The sequence below is a fragment of the Podarcis muralis genome, chromosome 5 (genome assembly GCF_964188315.1).
Source record: "Podarcis muralis chromosome 5, rPodMur119.hap1.1, whole genome shotgun sequence".
Lineage (NCBI taxonomy): Eukaryota > Metazoa > Chordata > Lepidosauria > Squamata > Lacertidae > Podarcis > Podarcis muralis.
In genome coordinates, this window is record NC_135659.1 from 96463824 (window position 1) to 96480293 (window position 16470).

General features: G+C 41.5%; 1 protein-coding gene across 11 annotated transcripts in view; it reads right to left on the reverse strand.

The window, feature by feature from the left end:
- Positions 1–16470, reverse strand: part of RTEL1 (regulator of telomere elongation helicase 1) — a 70259-nt gene that overhangs the window by 41721 nt on the left and 12068 nt on the right. For all 11 annotated transcript variants that reach the window (XM_077929397.1, XM_077929401.1, XM_028735502.2 and 8 more), the window contains 11 exons: positions 14970–15045; positions 12675–12759; positions 11249–11314; positions 10798–10951; positions 9720–9758; positions 8812–8890; positions 7209–7306; positions 6727–6782; positions 4452–4526; positions 3635–3716; positions 1291–1423 (listed from right to left, as the gene is read on the reverse strand). In XM_077929397.1, coding sequence (XP_077785523.1) covers positions 1291–1423; positions 3635–3716; positions 4452–4526; positions 6727–6782; positions 7209–7306; positions 8812–8890; positions 9720–9758; positions 10798–10951; positions 11249–11314; positions 12675–12759; positions 14970–15045 — 943 coding nt within the window. The remainder of the gene's footprint in view (positions 1–1290; positions 1424–3634; positions 3717–4451; positions 4527–6726; positions 6783–7208; positions 7307–8811; positions 8891–9719; positions 9759–10797; positions 10952–11248; positions 11315–12674; positions 12760–14969; positions 15046–16470) is intronic.

Genomic DNA, 16470 nt, shown 5'->3' on the forward strand with positions numbered 1-16470 from the left:
GGAAAGGTAAGGATTTTTTCACACATATAAAAATATGTAGAGAATGGTCAAGGAGCAAGAAACTGAGTAAGAGGTGGAGTCGAAAATGGAAGCGGAGGAAACAAGGCACAATCCAGAAATAGAGAGAGGTTATACACAAATTGGATGGGTAGAGGCAGGGACAAAAAACTGGAGAGGTTGTTATGTTGATCATCAAAGTCACATGATCCCTGTGTGGCCTGGGCAAATGAACCCTTCATGCGGATGCGTCACATGTCAGCAAGCCAGAGGATATTTTTAAGTCTTCCTAACTGTATAGGTCCTTTGAGAAAAGTAGTCCGGTCAGCTAAAACAAGTTACTGGCCCAAGTGGTATGGAATGACGTAGAAACAGGGATGCCCCAAAATAATGAGGTAGAGTATGTGCACATAAAATACACAACACTGAAGAGGCAAGCACAAGCTAAAAGGTGCATTTAGCAAATAGGCAGAAATTTAAAGAACGAGTCCTCTAGCCTCAGGCACCTGAGCACCTCAGGCGGCGCAATGGGCAGTGTGCCTGGCTGTTAACCAGAAGGTTGGTGGTTTGAGCTGTGGGCAGGAGAATACGCAAGAAGCAGCAAAAAACTGAGTAAGTCAGGGTCCCTTCCGGCTCTTAGATTCTATGATCTGGTTGGTCACTGTGGACTAATCTATCGCACAACAGCATCTAAAACTGAACACCCGTTAATATGGAACATAAATAGTGGTCCAGTATGTAATTAATAATTGCCTAAAAGTAAGTTGACTAAAAAGAGGAAAAAAACACGTATCTCTTCAGTAAATTTTTTGGGCATCTCTCTGCCACGTATACTTTTAGGACCCACCTTATTTCTGTGACTGTAGGTTTTTCTAGGCTTGTTTTAACATTGTGTTTTACTTGCTGTAACCTGCCCTGGGACAATAGGGTGCGAGCAATCAATTATCATCTTCATCCTCATCCTCAGATCACAATTAAATGGCAAATTAGTAAATTCAAGAGGCAGGTTTAAACAATTTAGAGGGAGGACTTTTCCCATGGCACTTCCACATGTACTGAAACTGACCTCCAAGAACAGCCAATCACTGGTGTGCTTAGGGCTCACTTTGCATCACAAGAAATGTGTGATGATGTTTCTTCAAATACCTTGTCAAAAGCATCCCACACGTAAGAAATAAACCTTGAACCTGAAAATCCCATACTTGTTCCTCAATGACTTTCACTGAAACGCAGGACAGGATATGACCCAACTCAAGCTGCCTTTTGTCATAGGAGCAACAGAAAGAGACTCACATCTGCATTTCCATAGTAAAAGACGACAGTGGAGAGAGTGTCCCGCTAGTGAGAATGATTGTTCGGACTTCCTGACGAACTAACTCGTGCATGCTGTATCCAGGACTGAAACACCAATAGCTCAAGACCTTTCCTGTATCAAACAAAACACCAAGGCAAAACGTTAAGAGGTATTCACTGTGGCTGGAGCAAAGAGCACCGACCCGTAAGTTACTGCAGGCAGATATAGCGGGCCACTTGTAAGCAACCACGGGCCTTGAACTAATTACCATCTTCTCTTAATGCACAGCATTAAGAAACTGTGAGTTCCAAAACACTTCTACAGAAGTTACTAATTTTAAAAAATGCCCTAAAACATGTAAACACTATCAAAAGGATCCTTTGAGTGGTGATTTGTACAAAGCAGTATCTGATAAACACCCCTAGAGCCTTGGAAGATGTTTTCAAGTAGAAAGGCAACTTTATTTTAATGTCTTGTGCAGAACTGGTTTCCCTTCTGATGGAGAAGAGAAGAGGTTAGGTACAGCAAGTTCTTGACTGATATAAAACAATTCTATCTTAGGAAGGAAAGCAGTATCTGCGTGTACCTCAATGTTTATCACTGCAGAACTGCATAGATACAAGGAGAGTCAGATCTGAGCGCAGAAAGCTCACCATATCGCCTCTAGAAAACCCGTTCTGAAGGATGAACACATTGACTAGAAGTAGCCATTGGCTAACTTGGGACAAAATAAAAAATTCAATGCAGCTATGTATTCTATCACTGGCAGGTAGCACTTTCACAAAGTGCTTAGCTGTAGGACATGAGAAGATAGAGAAATGCTGAGATGGTTGAATGATGGGCTCTGAGAGATGAATTCACCAAACCTACAGATTTTATGCATGGCACAGTTGCCTGGCAGGGGTGAAAATCATGAGAGTATACTCAAGAGAACCTCTTTCACTTTGCTCTGTATGACATGGATTGACTCTGTATTTACATGGAAGGGAGGAGGGGATATCAAGTTTGGGAAGGCAACCATTTAAGTTGGCACTTCACTCGGTATCACATTTCTGGCACAAAAGAAAGTAGAGGCAGAGCATGGAACAAGCAAAGGAATTGCGAGATTTGTATTTGTAGGCAATGCCATTGTTACTTCAGTTCTCAAGGTTCTCTTATCAACACTCCAGATTCTTTGTTTTCTGTATTATTCACCACATTTCTAAACAAGGAAAATGTGTACTGCCTAGACTGCCTGCAAGAGTTTCTGGAACTAAAGTACAAGGACATGCTATGAACAGTAGGAAGTACTTGAAGTAAACCTAAACAAGAGTTTTCCCCACTCAGAATTGGTATGTGTAAAATAAATATAATTTATCAAATTACTTACGTTAACAACTGTGGGGGGTGAAATATTTATATGGGAACATACCTTTATAATTGCATCAGCATCATTAGAGGCTAAAGGTCAAGTGAATTCATTTTTGCTCTTTAGAACACACCAAGTTTGGCTATTGTAATAATGTGAGATATACACACACCCTTTGCTCCTGTACACCTCCTTTCATTCAAGCTGCAAACAAATTAGTACTTAATTCTAATTTAGGGATGGGAAATATGTAACCTTTCAGATGCTGTTGGACTCCAACCCCCATCATCCCTTGCTGATATGGCCAATGACCAAGGATGATGGGAGTTGTAGTCCAGCAATGTCTGGAGGGCCACAGGTTTCCCACCCATGCTCTAAATTAAGCATTGATTCCCATTTTGTCCAAAGCAGGGGAACCATGGTTGCAAACTTCAGAGCAAGCCAGAATATTACGCCACAGTTTGAAGTCAGCTTATTCCAAAGATAGCAGCAAAACATGAAAATCTGTTTAATTTGAGGTTTCCTGATTTAATGACAACTTGTGGCAAAGAGAGAGGTAAGGAGTCTGTGTGTGCAGTCAAAAGGCTGATGCATATCATCTGGGGAATGAAAGTAGAAGATACTGGTCCTCCTAGCTTCCTTCCTATGTCTAAGACGCCCAGTCCTTGACTACCTAACCCACATGGTCATGCCACTGTTTGCCCTGCTTTTGCCTATCTTTGGCCCCTCAGTTCTTCGCAAAATCAACAGAACAGCATCAATTCCTTCAAACACAACATTAAATTTTGGAAGCACAATTACAAAGTGCAGTGACAAAACTACAAATGGTTTCACAAAAGCTGGCTAGAAAATGTCCTGGCCAAATGAGATTATAGATTGCTGTCATGGCACACACAGCTGCCTCCGGTTCTAATTTAAGTTGAAGAAACCTGGGCATTTCTTCATGATTTCTTCATGACATTTACATGATCAGAGCAACGTATCAGCATTGTCACCTTGTTTTTTAGTTGCTGACGAGTTCCACAGGTCTGTCCTCTGCTTCTTTTTATGATTACTTGCATCTAGATGGATGTGGACCTAAGAAGCAGAATCAATAAATATGAAGTAAAAGAATAGGACGTCTATGCTACTTGCATCACCACAATGATGTTTGTAAGGGAGCAATGAACAGAACCAGCTTCTACTAGCAGGCAACATGTTGTAAGTGGGCATATGCAATTTGAACAAGGAACTGAGTAAATTCTGAAAAGGTATTAACTTACTCTTTTGCAGTATCTTACAAGTGAAAAGGTATAAAGTCACTAATTATACTATGGTGAACTCATGCAGCCCTCTTTTTCCTCAAACTTAATTCAACCATTTATTGCCAAGCCTATAAAAAACTAAAATCTTTTGACTTTTCAGCACCGTAAAGGTAAAGGGACCCCTGACCGTTAGGTCCAGACGCAGACAGCTCTGGGGTTGCGGCGCTCATCTTGCTTTACAGGCCAAGGGAGCCGGTGTACAGCTTCTGGGTCATGTGGCCAGCATGACTAAGCCGCTTCTGACGAGCCAGAGCAGCGCACGGAAACGCCGTTTACCTTCCCGCCAGAGCGGTACCTATTTATCTACATGCACTTTGACATGCTTCCGAACTGCTAGGTTGGCAGGAGCAGGGACCAAGCAACGGGAGCTCACCCCGTCGCAGGAATTCGAACCGCCAACCTTCTGATTGGCAACCCCTAGGCTCTGTGGTTTAGACCACAGAGCCACCCGTGTCCCTATTTTCAGCAAGCTAAAGTAGGAAATCAGCCTCAGAACAGCACAACATACCTTATAATACTTTGACACCGAGCAGCCCAGGATCGAACTAGACGTGCCTTCTGATGGACGGAAGTTAAAAACAGTCTAGGAAACAAGACGGGAGAAAATGTAAGATGGAGAGGGAAAACCCTCCATGCCTTTCAAGCAAGGTAAATAAGATTCAGCATGCTTCTGAATGGCTTCATCATAACAACAAAATAATTTCAAAATAAAGAAGGATTTTTGCTGGTTATCCACAAGCGGCGTTTTTGTGCACTGCTCTGGTTCGCCAGAAGCGGCTTAGTCATGCTGGCCACATGACCCGGAAGCTGTACGCCGGCTCCCTCAGCCAGTAAAGCGAGATGAGCACGGCAACCCCAGAGTTGGCCACGACTGGACCTAACGGTCAGGGGTACCTTTACCTTTACTTTAGTATTACTAGGGGGGCACGCCCCCCCCCCAACTCACTCTGCCCTGCCCAACCTTGCCAAATCGCCTCACTCATATATAATTTAACTGGCATATTACCATGCCTAATTCATCAATAAATGTACTTTACAAATGTGTAAACACCAATAAACATATACAATGACAATATGATGTGTTTTATTAGAATAACTATTGCTGCCCTACTATCCAAATATCTTTAAAAAGTACTGTTATTTTTCTGTGTACAAGATGCCCCCATGTATAAGATGCCCCCTACTTTTAGGGACCCCAAATTTACAAAATGGGCATGTGCACTATTCGTGTATAAGATGCCCCCACATTTTTAACCTTATTTTAAAGTAAAAAACCCAAAAACCTAGTCTTATACATGGAAAAGTACAGTATATATCATAGCTTGGAGAGTGATCGCCCTCTAGTGGAAGTTGAAACAACTACATCAGAGAGCTCAATAAGTTAATAAAAATGAATGGCCTACTACAATTCTGTTTCTAAAAAAACCAGTTAATTTCATTATTACTGGTAGCTGGGCAGGAGATGCTGTTGGATGTTTTGTGGTAGGGGAAATAGCCAAGAATCACTGCTAATATTTTGGATAAAACAGTTTGGATGGATATACATTTCATATATTATAAGGTATTAATATGAAGCAAGTTTAAGCAATCTGAAAGGATGGTACCCTGAGGAGCAAAAGGGTTCTCAGTACTCTTAAATATACTTCACGTCACTGTAGAAAGTGCGAAATTAAGGCTATCAAAACTTAATCCATGTACAAAAAAATTAACTCATTTGCATTAAGTTTATGAACAAGTTAAAATAAGTCTTAGTTCATTTCCTATAATTGCAATTTCCTATAATTGCAATGGATAATGACTTGTCTGGAATCTGGAAGATTTGCAATGAAAACCTATGTAGAAATACCATAAGCGAATGCATCTCCCTTTAATCTTTTCTTCTGCAGACTAAACATACCCAAACCTCTTGGTTTTAGACACTGTCAATTTCCTGGTCATCCTCCTCCTCTTCTCTAGCCTAAACATACCCAGATTTTTCTACTGCTCTTTTTCCCCAGACTCTATCATCATCCTGGTCACCCTCACCAGCATTTCCGGTCAAGACCCATCCAGTGCTCAAAGCAAACATAGAGGTCTAAAAGATAGGATTCCCATAGGATTTGTTCTTGATCTGCAGGAAAGGTTTACACAAGGCACAGGCAAACTCAGCCCTCCAGATGTTTTGGGACTACAACTCCCATCATCCCCAGCTAACAGGACCAGTGGTCAGGAATGATGGGAGTTGTAGTCCCAAAACATATGGCGTGCTGAGTTTGCCTATGCCTGGTATACATTGCTCCAGCTCAATCTGGTTTCATTAAAACTCTCCCAATTACGTTCCAGTGAATAACAAATATGCTACAGTTTCTAAACTGAAAAATGCAGACCACATCCCTTGGAACGCTCATTCCATTGTGCACAGTAAATTGGCATTCAAAGCCTCTCTTCAAAGACAAAGAATACCAAGTGGAAATGACCACAGCCTTGATTGCTGCCACCATCAAGCAAAATTTCTTTTTCCTTCACCATAATAAACTTACACAAACACAACCAACCACCCTACCTTATCACAGCTTCGGACCTGAGCAGGTTGAACATGAGAGTGCAGCAGAATTCTGTAAAGTGATTTTAACCATCCTGTTCTCTAATTACCAACTTGCCCCAGGTTTACATAATGTGCATTATGAAGATATTCACAGAATGACATGAATAGCTCACTTGGAATGTTATTACTGAATTTACAACTCTCTCCATGGTGCCTTTCAGTCTTTGAAAGTACAAAAGAGGAGGCAAGATATATTTACCTGAATTATGTCTGTAAATTTATGCAACCCAGCTGTATTGATGAATATGCCAGTACCTAAAGGCAGGGGAGAATATTGTAACATTTTTACATGACTTTGCTCACAATCATCAAAAATCCATTTATGAACACTGCGTTGTAGGCATGGAGGCACTGTATACTCAAAATGTTTAGCAAACTTATCATAAGATGCCTCTGAAGATTCTGGGATCTCTCCCCATGGACCTCTGTTGCTTATTCACCACCCCCACCATACAGAATAGGTTTCATAATGAGTTCTTGTGTTCAATCATATTCACCATGAATCTCTCACCTGTATTCTAGTTCTCTCCCGCCTTGTTTCATTTTCTCTAGATGTACCTTAACTATTTTCAGGTCTGTTTCTTGGGCTCATGCAATGCTGTGCACTCTCACAATATTATACTCTACTTTCAAACTTTCTCCCCACCCCCTATTTTTCCAAAGTATAATGTGCACACTTACGGCCTGCTAAATACTGTAAGATTTGTTCCAGCGACTCAAGGAGAGATGCTTGGGTTTGGGATGTGATTTGGACCTTTTCAAACAGGTCAAATATATAGCTGTAATTTCAAGAAGAAACATAAACAAAATACTGAGTCTTATCCTAGTAGCTAACCAAAGTACAAAATACAAAACAGTCTCACTCCATTTCTCACTAAGGTATTCTACGGTTCTCAGCACATATAAACATTATGTATATAGAGTTAGAAGAACTACTCAGAATCAACCCCGGATTTCAGATAAATTCTAAAGGAACTAGGATTAAGCCTAAAGAATATTTAATCCTAGATCTGAATCAACAAAAAGGAACAGCTAGAAGGAGAATTATTACAAAGGATGTGCTAAAATAAAGTGGATGAGATTCAGCTAATGAGCACTGACAGTACAAGCTCTGGGGAGAGTGGGAGAATCCCCAGGACAGCCCGTGGGGGAAGGAAAAGGCAGATCATTCCATCAGACAAGCAGAAAAGCTTGCGCTGAAAGAGCAATCTGCTTAATGCCATGTTGAATTCCTCCCTCTAAGTATGGAGAACCTATTCCGTAACCGAGAGCGGTAATCAAATATGTAGTTTGAATGCCCGCGATGGGGTGAGCTCCCGTTGTTCAGTCCCAGCTCCTGTCTGCCTAGCAGTTCGAAAGCACGTAGAGTGCAAATAGATAGATAGGTACCGCTCCAGCAGGAAGGTAAACGTTTCCGTGTGCTGCTCTGGTTTTGCCAGAAGCGGCTTAGTCATGCCGACCACATGACCTGGAAGCTGTCTGCGGACAAACGCCGGCTCTCTCAGCCTATAGAGTGAGATGAGCGCACAACCCCAGAGTCGTCTGCGACTGCACCTAACGGTCAGGGGTACCTTCACCTTTAACCTTAGTTGAATACCATCCACCACCTCCTACCAAAGCTTGATGAGCCTCCATAAACATGAGGGCTAGAAACCTTCTTTTAAAAAATAGTATCTGTTTTTGAAAATGTGAAATGCGGTGGCTTGATGAAATTCGAGTGATTTGTTTTATTTGGTATTTGTAATCAACCCTTCCCCCAATAGTGTATCCTCTGGACATTTTATCCTCCCAAACCAACATGTGAGATAGGGCAGGCTAAGCAATATTTCATTAATTTATTATATTTATATCCCACCTATCATTCAAGGTGGCATAACTGGCTCGTTCATTCCCTATCATTATAACAACCTTGTAGAATACGTTAAGCAGAGAGGTAGTAGGTACCCCAAGGCCTCCAAATGAGCTTCACTGCTTACTAGTTTAACCATTATATGTACTGCTTGACCTGACGGGACACCCAGTGAGCTTCACAGTCAAGCAAGGGTTTGAACCGAGTGTCCCAGTCTGACCCTTCATCCTGCTTCGTCAAGCAACCTCTTTGCAGCTACAATTTCCAGCAGCCACAACTGAGCTCCAGAAAACCTGGGTGACTCAGGCCCAAGATTCTCAAGGAAACACCCTACACCATAAAACAAGCAACAAAGCAATTTTATGAGTCTATGGGCAGGCACACAAAAACAAGAAATGCCAACTTGGCACACGCTTTGTATCTCCTGAAACATACCTTCCGTCCTTAGTGAGTCCACTTCCACTTGGTGGCAGCTCGACAGCATCTATAACGTTTTCTAGCTGAAGAAGAATCTCTTGAAGGCAAACAAAGGAAGAGGAGGAATGTTATGCAGCTGGCATATAACCAAAGTATCCAGCTCTTCCTCCTCAGACGAGACTGCAACACAGGCACTCTCTCACTGCCTTCCCAACAAGAAAAGGCCTCCTTCTAAGTAGCACACTCCTTTGGGTGGGGAGGTTGCAATGAACAGGCCACCTCAGTGGGCTTGTTGCTGAAAAGCAGGACATAACTTTTAAAAAGAACTAAAGAACTAAAGCAAAGGACTTTTTCTAGGGCTGACGCAAGATTTTCACATTTGGGGGTAATACTTTCTGAGTAAGATAAGTAGAATCCAGTCAACCAATGATCTGCCATATGCCAATATCATAAAAATGACAGGCAAATTACATTGTTTACAGGCAATTAAAATATGCAAATGAGTAGTAGCTTGCCAGCCAAATGCATAAACATGAAATATCCTTCAGTATTCAACAAGTTGTCAGTAAATTAGCTAGTATTTCTCATCCACCATGTATGTTTCTCTCAAACCAAAGTGATTAGGAATTTGCTTCCACAAAGGATACTGTGCATTCCCCTCACGCACGCAACCCTTAATAAATGTTCCTCTGGTCTCTTTGGGTATTGTTCAAGGCATTCAGTTTTTCACATACTACCTACGTTGACAGATCTTTAATTTACTGCACCGAAGTGGTCATAAAGTACAAAATTTGGAATAGCTGTGCAATAGAGAGAGTAATCAGCTACATGATCCTCTTGGCTAAACTGAAAGCCACCCATTGCCAAAACATTTTTTAAAAAATACTTCTATATAGACAAAATATGAATCTAATAATTGTACTTACGCTTTATCTTTGCGATGTCTTCAAGCTCCATGTTTAATCCTGTTTCAGAAAGAATTCTTATTCAGGCAGTTTCCAGTGCAATACTGTATCAATGTCTCTTCCCCCAGCCCATCCTGTATAAATCTCAATATTTACCGTATTTATCGCCCCATAGGATGCACTTTTTCCCCTCCAAAAATGAAGGGGAAATGTGTGTGCGTCCTATGGGGCGAATGCAGGCTTTCGCTGAAGCCTGGAGAGCGAGAGGGGTCGGTGCGCACCGACCCCTCTCGCTCTCCAGGCTTCAGGAAGCTATCCGCAAGCCTTGGGAGCCCGCGGGAATTCCCACCAGGCTCCCTAGGCTTGCGGATACCAGCCTGTTCTGGGGGCTGGGGTCGGGGGAAGCTCGGGCTTCCCCCACCCCAGCCCGGGGGGGAAATAATTTTTTTTTCTTTATTCCCCCCCCAAAAAAACTAGGTGCCCCCTATGGGCCGGTGCGCCCTATGGGGCGAAAAATACGGTAGATTGTACACTAATGTACCTTTCCAAGTGCAATGTACATGCACTGCCTGTTAAATGCTTATTGGACTTTGATTGTGGATGAGTGGAAGAGAGGAGACCAGGAAGGCTGCAAAGTATTCTGATGGCTATCCTGCAGGCTTTGTGTGCTCTTCATTTCCCTCCTTGACCAATTCTCCAAACCAAAATCCAGAAATCCAAAGCACAAATATCAAAAGCGCCATTTAAACAAATTGCTTTTAAGTACCTAATTTATACTGGATTTGCCTTGGCATGGAAAACACCCCCCCCCCTTTAAACAAGCTCAATGAATGCACTGAAAAAACTCTTGCAAAAGCCTCACTGGCATTAATACACAGCTGCACAAAAGATTTTCATGTTCTTGCACAAGTATCTTTCTTTCATTGGGGTTTTCACAGAAGAGTTGCCAGCAATAATTTTAATACATCAACTGCCTAGCAACCGAAGTCCATGTCCTGAGGACTGATTTTGCAGAACTCAAGGGTAATTTCTAAATGCATGCAGCCCAATGAAGCTCTTGTTGCATTCAAGAAATCACTGCCCTATACAGGCAATCTACCTGAACTGGCAGGCTCCACATTGAATTCAGAGTTGATTTCATTCTGCTGAACGTTTTTCACTTGTTCTTCCAGAACTATGTTAATGGCATCCACAGCTGAAGCTAAGTCATAGGGTGTCAAGTCAAACGATGCCAACTCTTCACATATCTTTTCCTAGGGGTGTAGACAAAAAGTTACACTTGTAGTGTAAACTCTTAACCACATCAGCTATGCACACACTTTGTGTCTGTCTGTCAGGACAAATTCCTGCTCTAGGAAGACAACATTATCAAAAGACCAAATGAAAAGAGTATTCTTTTAAAAATAACACCAGTGACCTATCATCTCAGTTGCTCAATCCTTATTGAGGGAACAAATAGTCACAGATTACTTGAATTCTTATATGAAAACATACCTACAAGGCTCTTTGCCTGTTAAAAATGGGGAGAAGCCAGGGGCATCTTTTCTTACCACATTGTGAGCTTCATCAAGTATCACTACAGCCCCCTTCAAGTCCAAGTTGTGAGCTCTTCGACTCTATTTTTTTAAAAAAGAGGGAGATATGTGAGGCAGGATGGCAGGGACAACTTGTTTACAACTATTTGCAACCACCCTTAAATGTCTGCCATCACAAAGCAGTCTATCAAGGTATGGCACCTGCACATGGCCCAATGAAAGCAGTTCAGCATGGACCTGTAAACGTCCATTTCAATGGCACTCAGACAGGTGCTCCTTGAGAACCTATTATTTATTAAATATTTTTATATGCTGCCTGTTTTGCAGACATCTAAAGGTGGTGCACAACAATATCTAAAAAATGTTACAGCAAGTACAATCAAAACCAGTAACATACTGTAAGGCAATCTATAAAAATATCCTTTAAAATCCCACAACAAGCAGGAAGTTCCGGGTGGGTGTTATCTGTTGCACACACGTGTTTGAGCAACAGTTAATGCCAATAAACCAAAGCGAACATGTCATTTTGCTTCTTCAGTGCACATTTCACAAAGAAAAACAGTGAAACAGCTTTGTCAGCACATCAGAAACCTCTATTATTCAATCAACCTCATAACTAGAAAATGGTCCATAAATCTGCATTGCTACAATCCCAAAATGGTGACCTGTACTGGGATTTCATTATTATCCACACTTCACCATGAGATCCTAGTACAGGTCACTTGAATCCTGGTAACCTGCAGTAATGATTAAACAAAAGGTTTTTAGCCTTCAAAAGAAGGGGGTAGGGGAGAATAAAACCTACACAAGCAGTTTTTTTCTAAAAGCAGAGCTCAAAGAAGCTTCTAATACTCAGTAGATGGAACCATATTCAAGATGGATCAAGGACCATATGACTCTAGCTTTCCTATAGCACTGCCACTAAACTAGCCTTGTTAGTCAGTACAGGGAGATATGCAGAGACTCCTGTGATTTGAATTAGTTATACAGAAGGGAGAAATTTAGCTGGGAAAGCTTCTATGATGAAAACAAAGAAAAGCAACTGAAGTTCTCCCTTGTATGCCTAGCCCAGCAGGGAAGCTCAACAAACCAAACAATATTCAGCATATTTGGAAGGATGGAATAAAGAAAGAAAGAAAGAAAGAAAGAAAGAGAGAGAGAGAGAGAGAAATGCTACATGACGACTCCCAACAAGAAATCTAGTGAACAAAACTATCTTCCTTTCTGAGAAGGAAATATGTTAAAATAAAAGAAACACAAATTAATGTTTTGGGTTTAATCGTCATGTATATATATGTATTTCTGCCTTATGTCATAAGCATTTAGCATCTGTAATGTTTCCTGTAATGAGTTAATTAAGCAATTTACTGGCATATCCACCAAAATCCTCTTAAAACATTCAGCAAAACACCCTTGAATTTTAAAATAATACCCCACATACCTTTGGGTCCAGTAAATAGTTATAAGGCATAAAAATGATGTCTGCCTGCTGCTTCAAACTCCGAGAAAGATAGTAAGGGCAAACTCTGTTTAAAGAAAGAGGGAGGGAAATGTACACAGTGCTACAAGACAACCAACATGCTTTCCACAGTCATTTATTAAGATTCTCAGGGGTTTCTTGTCAGCTTCTTAATGGGCTAGTCTTAAAGGCAGATGGCCTGGTGGGTTTACATGGGCCTGTCTCCTCTCTCATCTGATAAAAGAGAATGCTGGGAATAAATCCTTGACCCTGCAAGTGCAGTGAGATAAAAGAAGGTGGTGGTGCAGAGGCTGCTAGTAAGCTTAGCATTTAAGGCAGGCTTAGACAAACTTGGCCCTCCAGATGTTTTGGGACTACAATTCCCATCATCCCTGACCACTGGTCCTGTTAGCTAGGGATGATGGGAGTTGTAGTCCCAAAACATCTGCAGGGTCATAGAATCATAGTAGGGTCGAGTTTGCCTATACCTGATTTAAGGCATTCAACTTTTTCACTGACATAGTCCAGCTTCGATGGCCTTCTGGCAGTTCCCTTCCTGCGAGAAGGGAGGTTACAGGGAACCAGGCAGAGGAACTTCTCAGTAGTGGTGCCCGCCCTGTGGAATGCCCTCTCATCAGATGTCAAGGAAATAAACAACTATCTGGCTTTTAGAAGACATCTGAAGGCAGCCATGTTCGGAGAGGTTTATAATGTTTGATGATTTATTGTGCTTTTAATTCTGTTGGGAGCTGCCCAGAGTAGCTGGGGTGTAATAATAATAAAAATAAAAATAATAACAACAACATTTTAAAAAATCAGGCCTTTAACCAAGAAAATAAACTGCAAAAGAGAGAAGGAACCTTGATAAATCATTACACAAAGGGGGGTGTGCTTATCATGTAGTCATTTTTCAATCACAGCTTTATAGCCCATTAAGCATATATCTGTTTACTTAATTAGATATTGTCATGGGGCTTATGCTTACAAAGATGGATTGTTCATGATTTAGAAAGGATAGAAAAGGGAGATTTGGAATTATCTCCCACCTGATGAGTTTATCACTATATGAACATCAGCTACAGTGGTATAGATACAACAGCACTCGTTTGATAATTAGTCATAGATGTCTTGGTATTTACACAGACTTGCACTGGAGATTTTGAATTCCCTAGCCAAAGGAATGCAATTCAGTCTCTAATCTTTCTATGACTAAATGAAGCAATAATTTCATATAACAGTGGGTTTTTCTTTTTCTATGCCATTCTTTAATGAATTTCTAAATTCTTCAATACAGATTTTATTTATGATTGATTAATGCTCCTTTGGAAGGAAGGGCAAGATATAAATTTAACCAACAAATAAAACATTTGGGTTGACTCTTTGTGCAATAGAGAGTCAAGTATGTAGATGTAAGTAAATGCAGCCAGCTCTTTCTATTCATAGAAAGATCATACAACAACTTGCATGGCATGGTGGTTGAAGGTGTGAGCGACAAACGACAATATCCCCACTTCACATTTCAGCCTAGTCATGAATTCATTGGACGTTATTAAATAAAACCACTACATCTGAGTCTAATCCACATGTTCACAGGTTTGATGTATGGATTACCAACAAAGAATATATGAAATTGTTTGAGCACTTCATATTTAAAGAGCATTTTCCTAATATACTAGAAACGTTTCCTATATTTTCCTATATACATACACATATACATTTCCTATATACAAATACATGCACAAATTTACTGTGCACAACGACTGAATTTTGAAAAAGGCTGTCAAAACTGAACCCTTTCCTCATTTCAGTTCAGCACTTATGTCATTATCTATTGAGAATATGCCGCTAATATTATTAATAATTGTTTATTAATGAAATTTGTATACTGCCCTTCATCTGAAGATCACAGGGCATTTCACAACATAAAAATACAAAATAAGAACACAAAATACATAAAACAAAAACAAACTAATAACCCTCCCTCCCACAAACATATTTAAAAGGCCATAAAATGTTAATTAGCCAAGGACCTGGTTATAGAGAAACACCTCTATTATGGCACCTAAAATATGCAATGAAGGCAGCAGGCAACTTTCCTGGGGAGAGAATTCCACAAAAGGGGAGCCACTGCAAAAAAGGCTCGTTCTCATGTTGCCACCCTCTGGATTTCTCATGAAGCAGGCACATGAACACGGGCCTAAGATGATGAACATAGGGTCCGTGTTGGTTCATATGGGGAGAGGCATAAAGAAGGAGAAAGTGAAGAGGAATTGTGACCTGTGCTTGTTCCCATTTTTAACCAGGTCTTCAATATCCAAGATGGAGCTGATCAGGTCTTTTTCAGTGCTCTTCTCTATAGAAAAGAAAAGAAAAGAGGAGTTAGCATATTCCAGCAGATCCCAGGCTGGCTCATATATTCCCGGCTCCTTAAACATCCCATTTTGGGCCTGCCCACCCATTCAGCAGGTAGAATGCCGAGTTCCACACTAGCAGAGAAATGTTGGCATCACTCCACAGCTGGGTGGCCAGAAGGGCTGGACAAAGGACACCTCTGCCCGATCCAAATTCCCCAGATTGTAGCCTTAGGTCAGGGGTCACCAACCTAAGGCCCATGGGCCAGAAGCAGCCCGCAGAGGTCGTTTGACCGGCGCACGAGCCGCCCCCGAACCGAGTTGCCCGCTTGCACTAAACCGGCGCAGTGCAGGGACTCACTTCCGCAGTGCTGGAAATCGCATCTGTGCAGACGCTGAAAATTGCGGACGCACACACGCCAAAAATCGTGGGCGTGCGCGCTCACACACACGCGCGATCCGGCCCACGGAGGGATCTCCATGGGACCGGTTTGGCCCAGGCAAGATAAACCTTGCTGACTCCTGCCTTAGGTGGTCAGGGTTATGAAAGCAAGAAAGTTTGAAAGAACTGGGCATATTTAGGCTAGAGGAGAGAAGACTCGTCCTACACCAAACACTCTTCTCAGTGAGGAATGCTATGTCATCCTGGAAGCCCCTTCATCATCACAGGGGGGCCCTGGGATGATATCCTATTTTCCACTAGAAGCAGTGCCTAGCTGAGCAGAAGAGAAAGGGTGATGCCCTGGGGGTTTAATAGAAGATTGGATGATATAGCAGCAATGCCCAATTAATCAGGCCTAAAATTTTAATTGAGTTCTACCATTTTTATTTATTCATTTGATGAATCAATTAATACTGCAGCCCTAAAACAAGCAAACCTGCAAGTCCTTTCCCCCCTTTTAATTAAAAAAAACCTTGCCTGCGATGGGGCAAGACATGGATTCATGACATCAGAGGCACCAGCTAATTTGTGTAGTGCACAGCTGGCTTCTGCTGCAACCTAGCAGAAAGCAGAAGCATTTCCCCAGAACTCTACCTGTGAACAAAATGTAGTGAGTACGATTCCACGATGACCCCGCTGCTTAAATTATATACTTTCATGTGCACCCTTAATTATCATTTTCTGGGTGCAACCACCCAACACTGCTGCTAGGCAACCTCTGCCCATTTCCTGCACAAATCACATTTAAAATTAATGCAGGTTGCGCATCAACAGCACTTGATGGATTACTCCTTCTATCTTTAACTTACATGATTATATGAACATAAGAGCCTGCTGCTTCCACATTCCAGGAAAGGTTCCAAAAATATCTGAACATCTGTTGATTTAGTTCTTAATTATGTTTCTCATAAGATACCACATTATATGCAGATGACACAACCTGCAAGCTATGCTCCCCCCCCCCTTATGTGTGTATCTTTGTGTG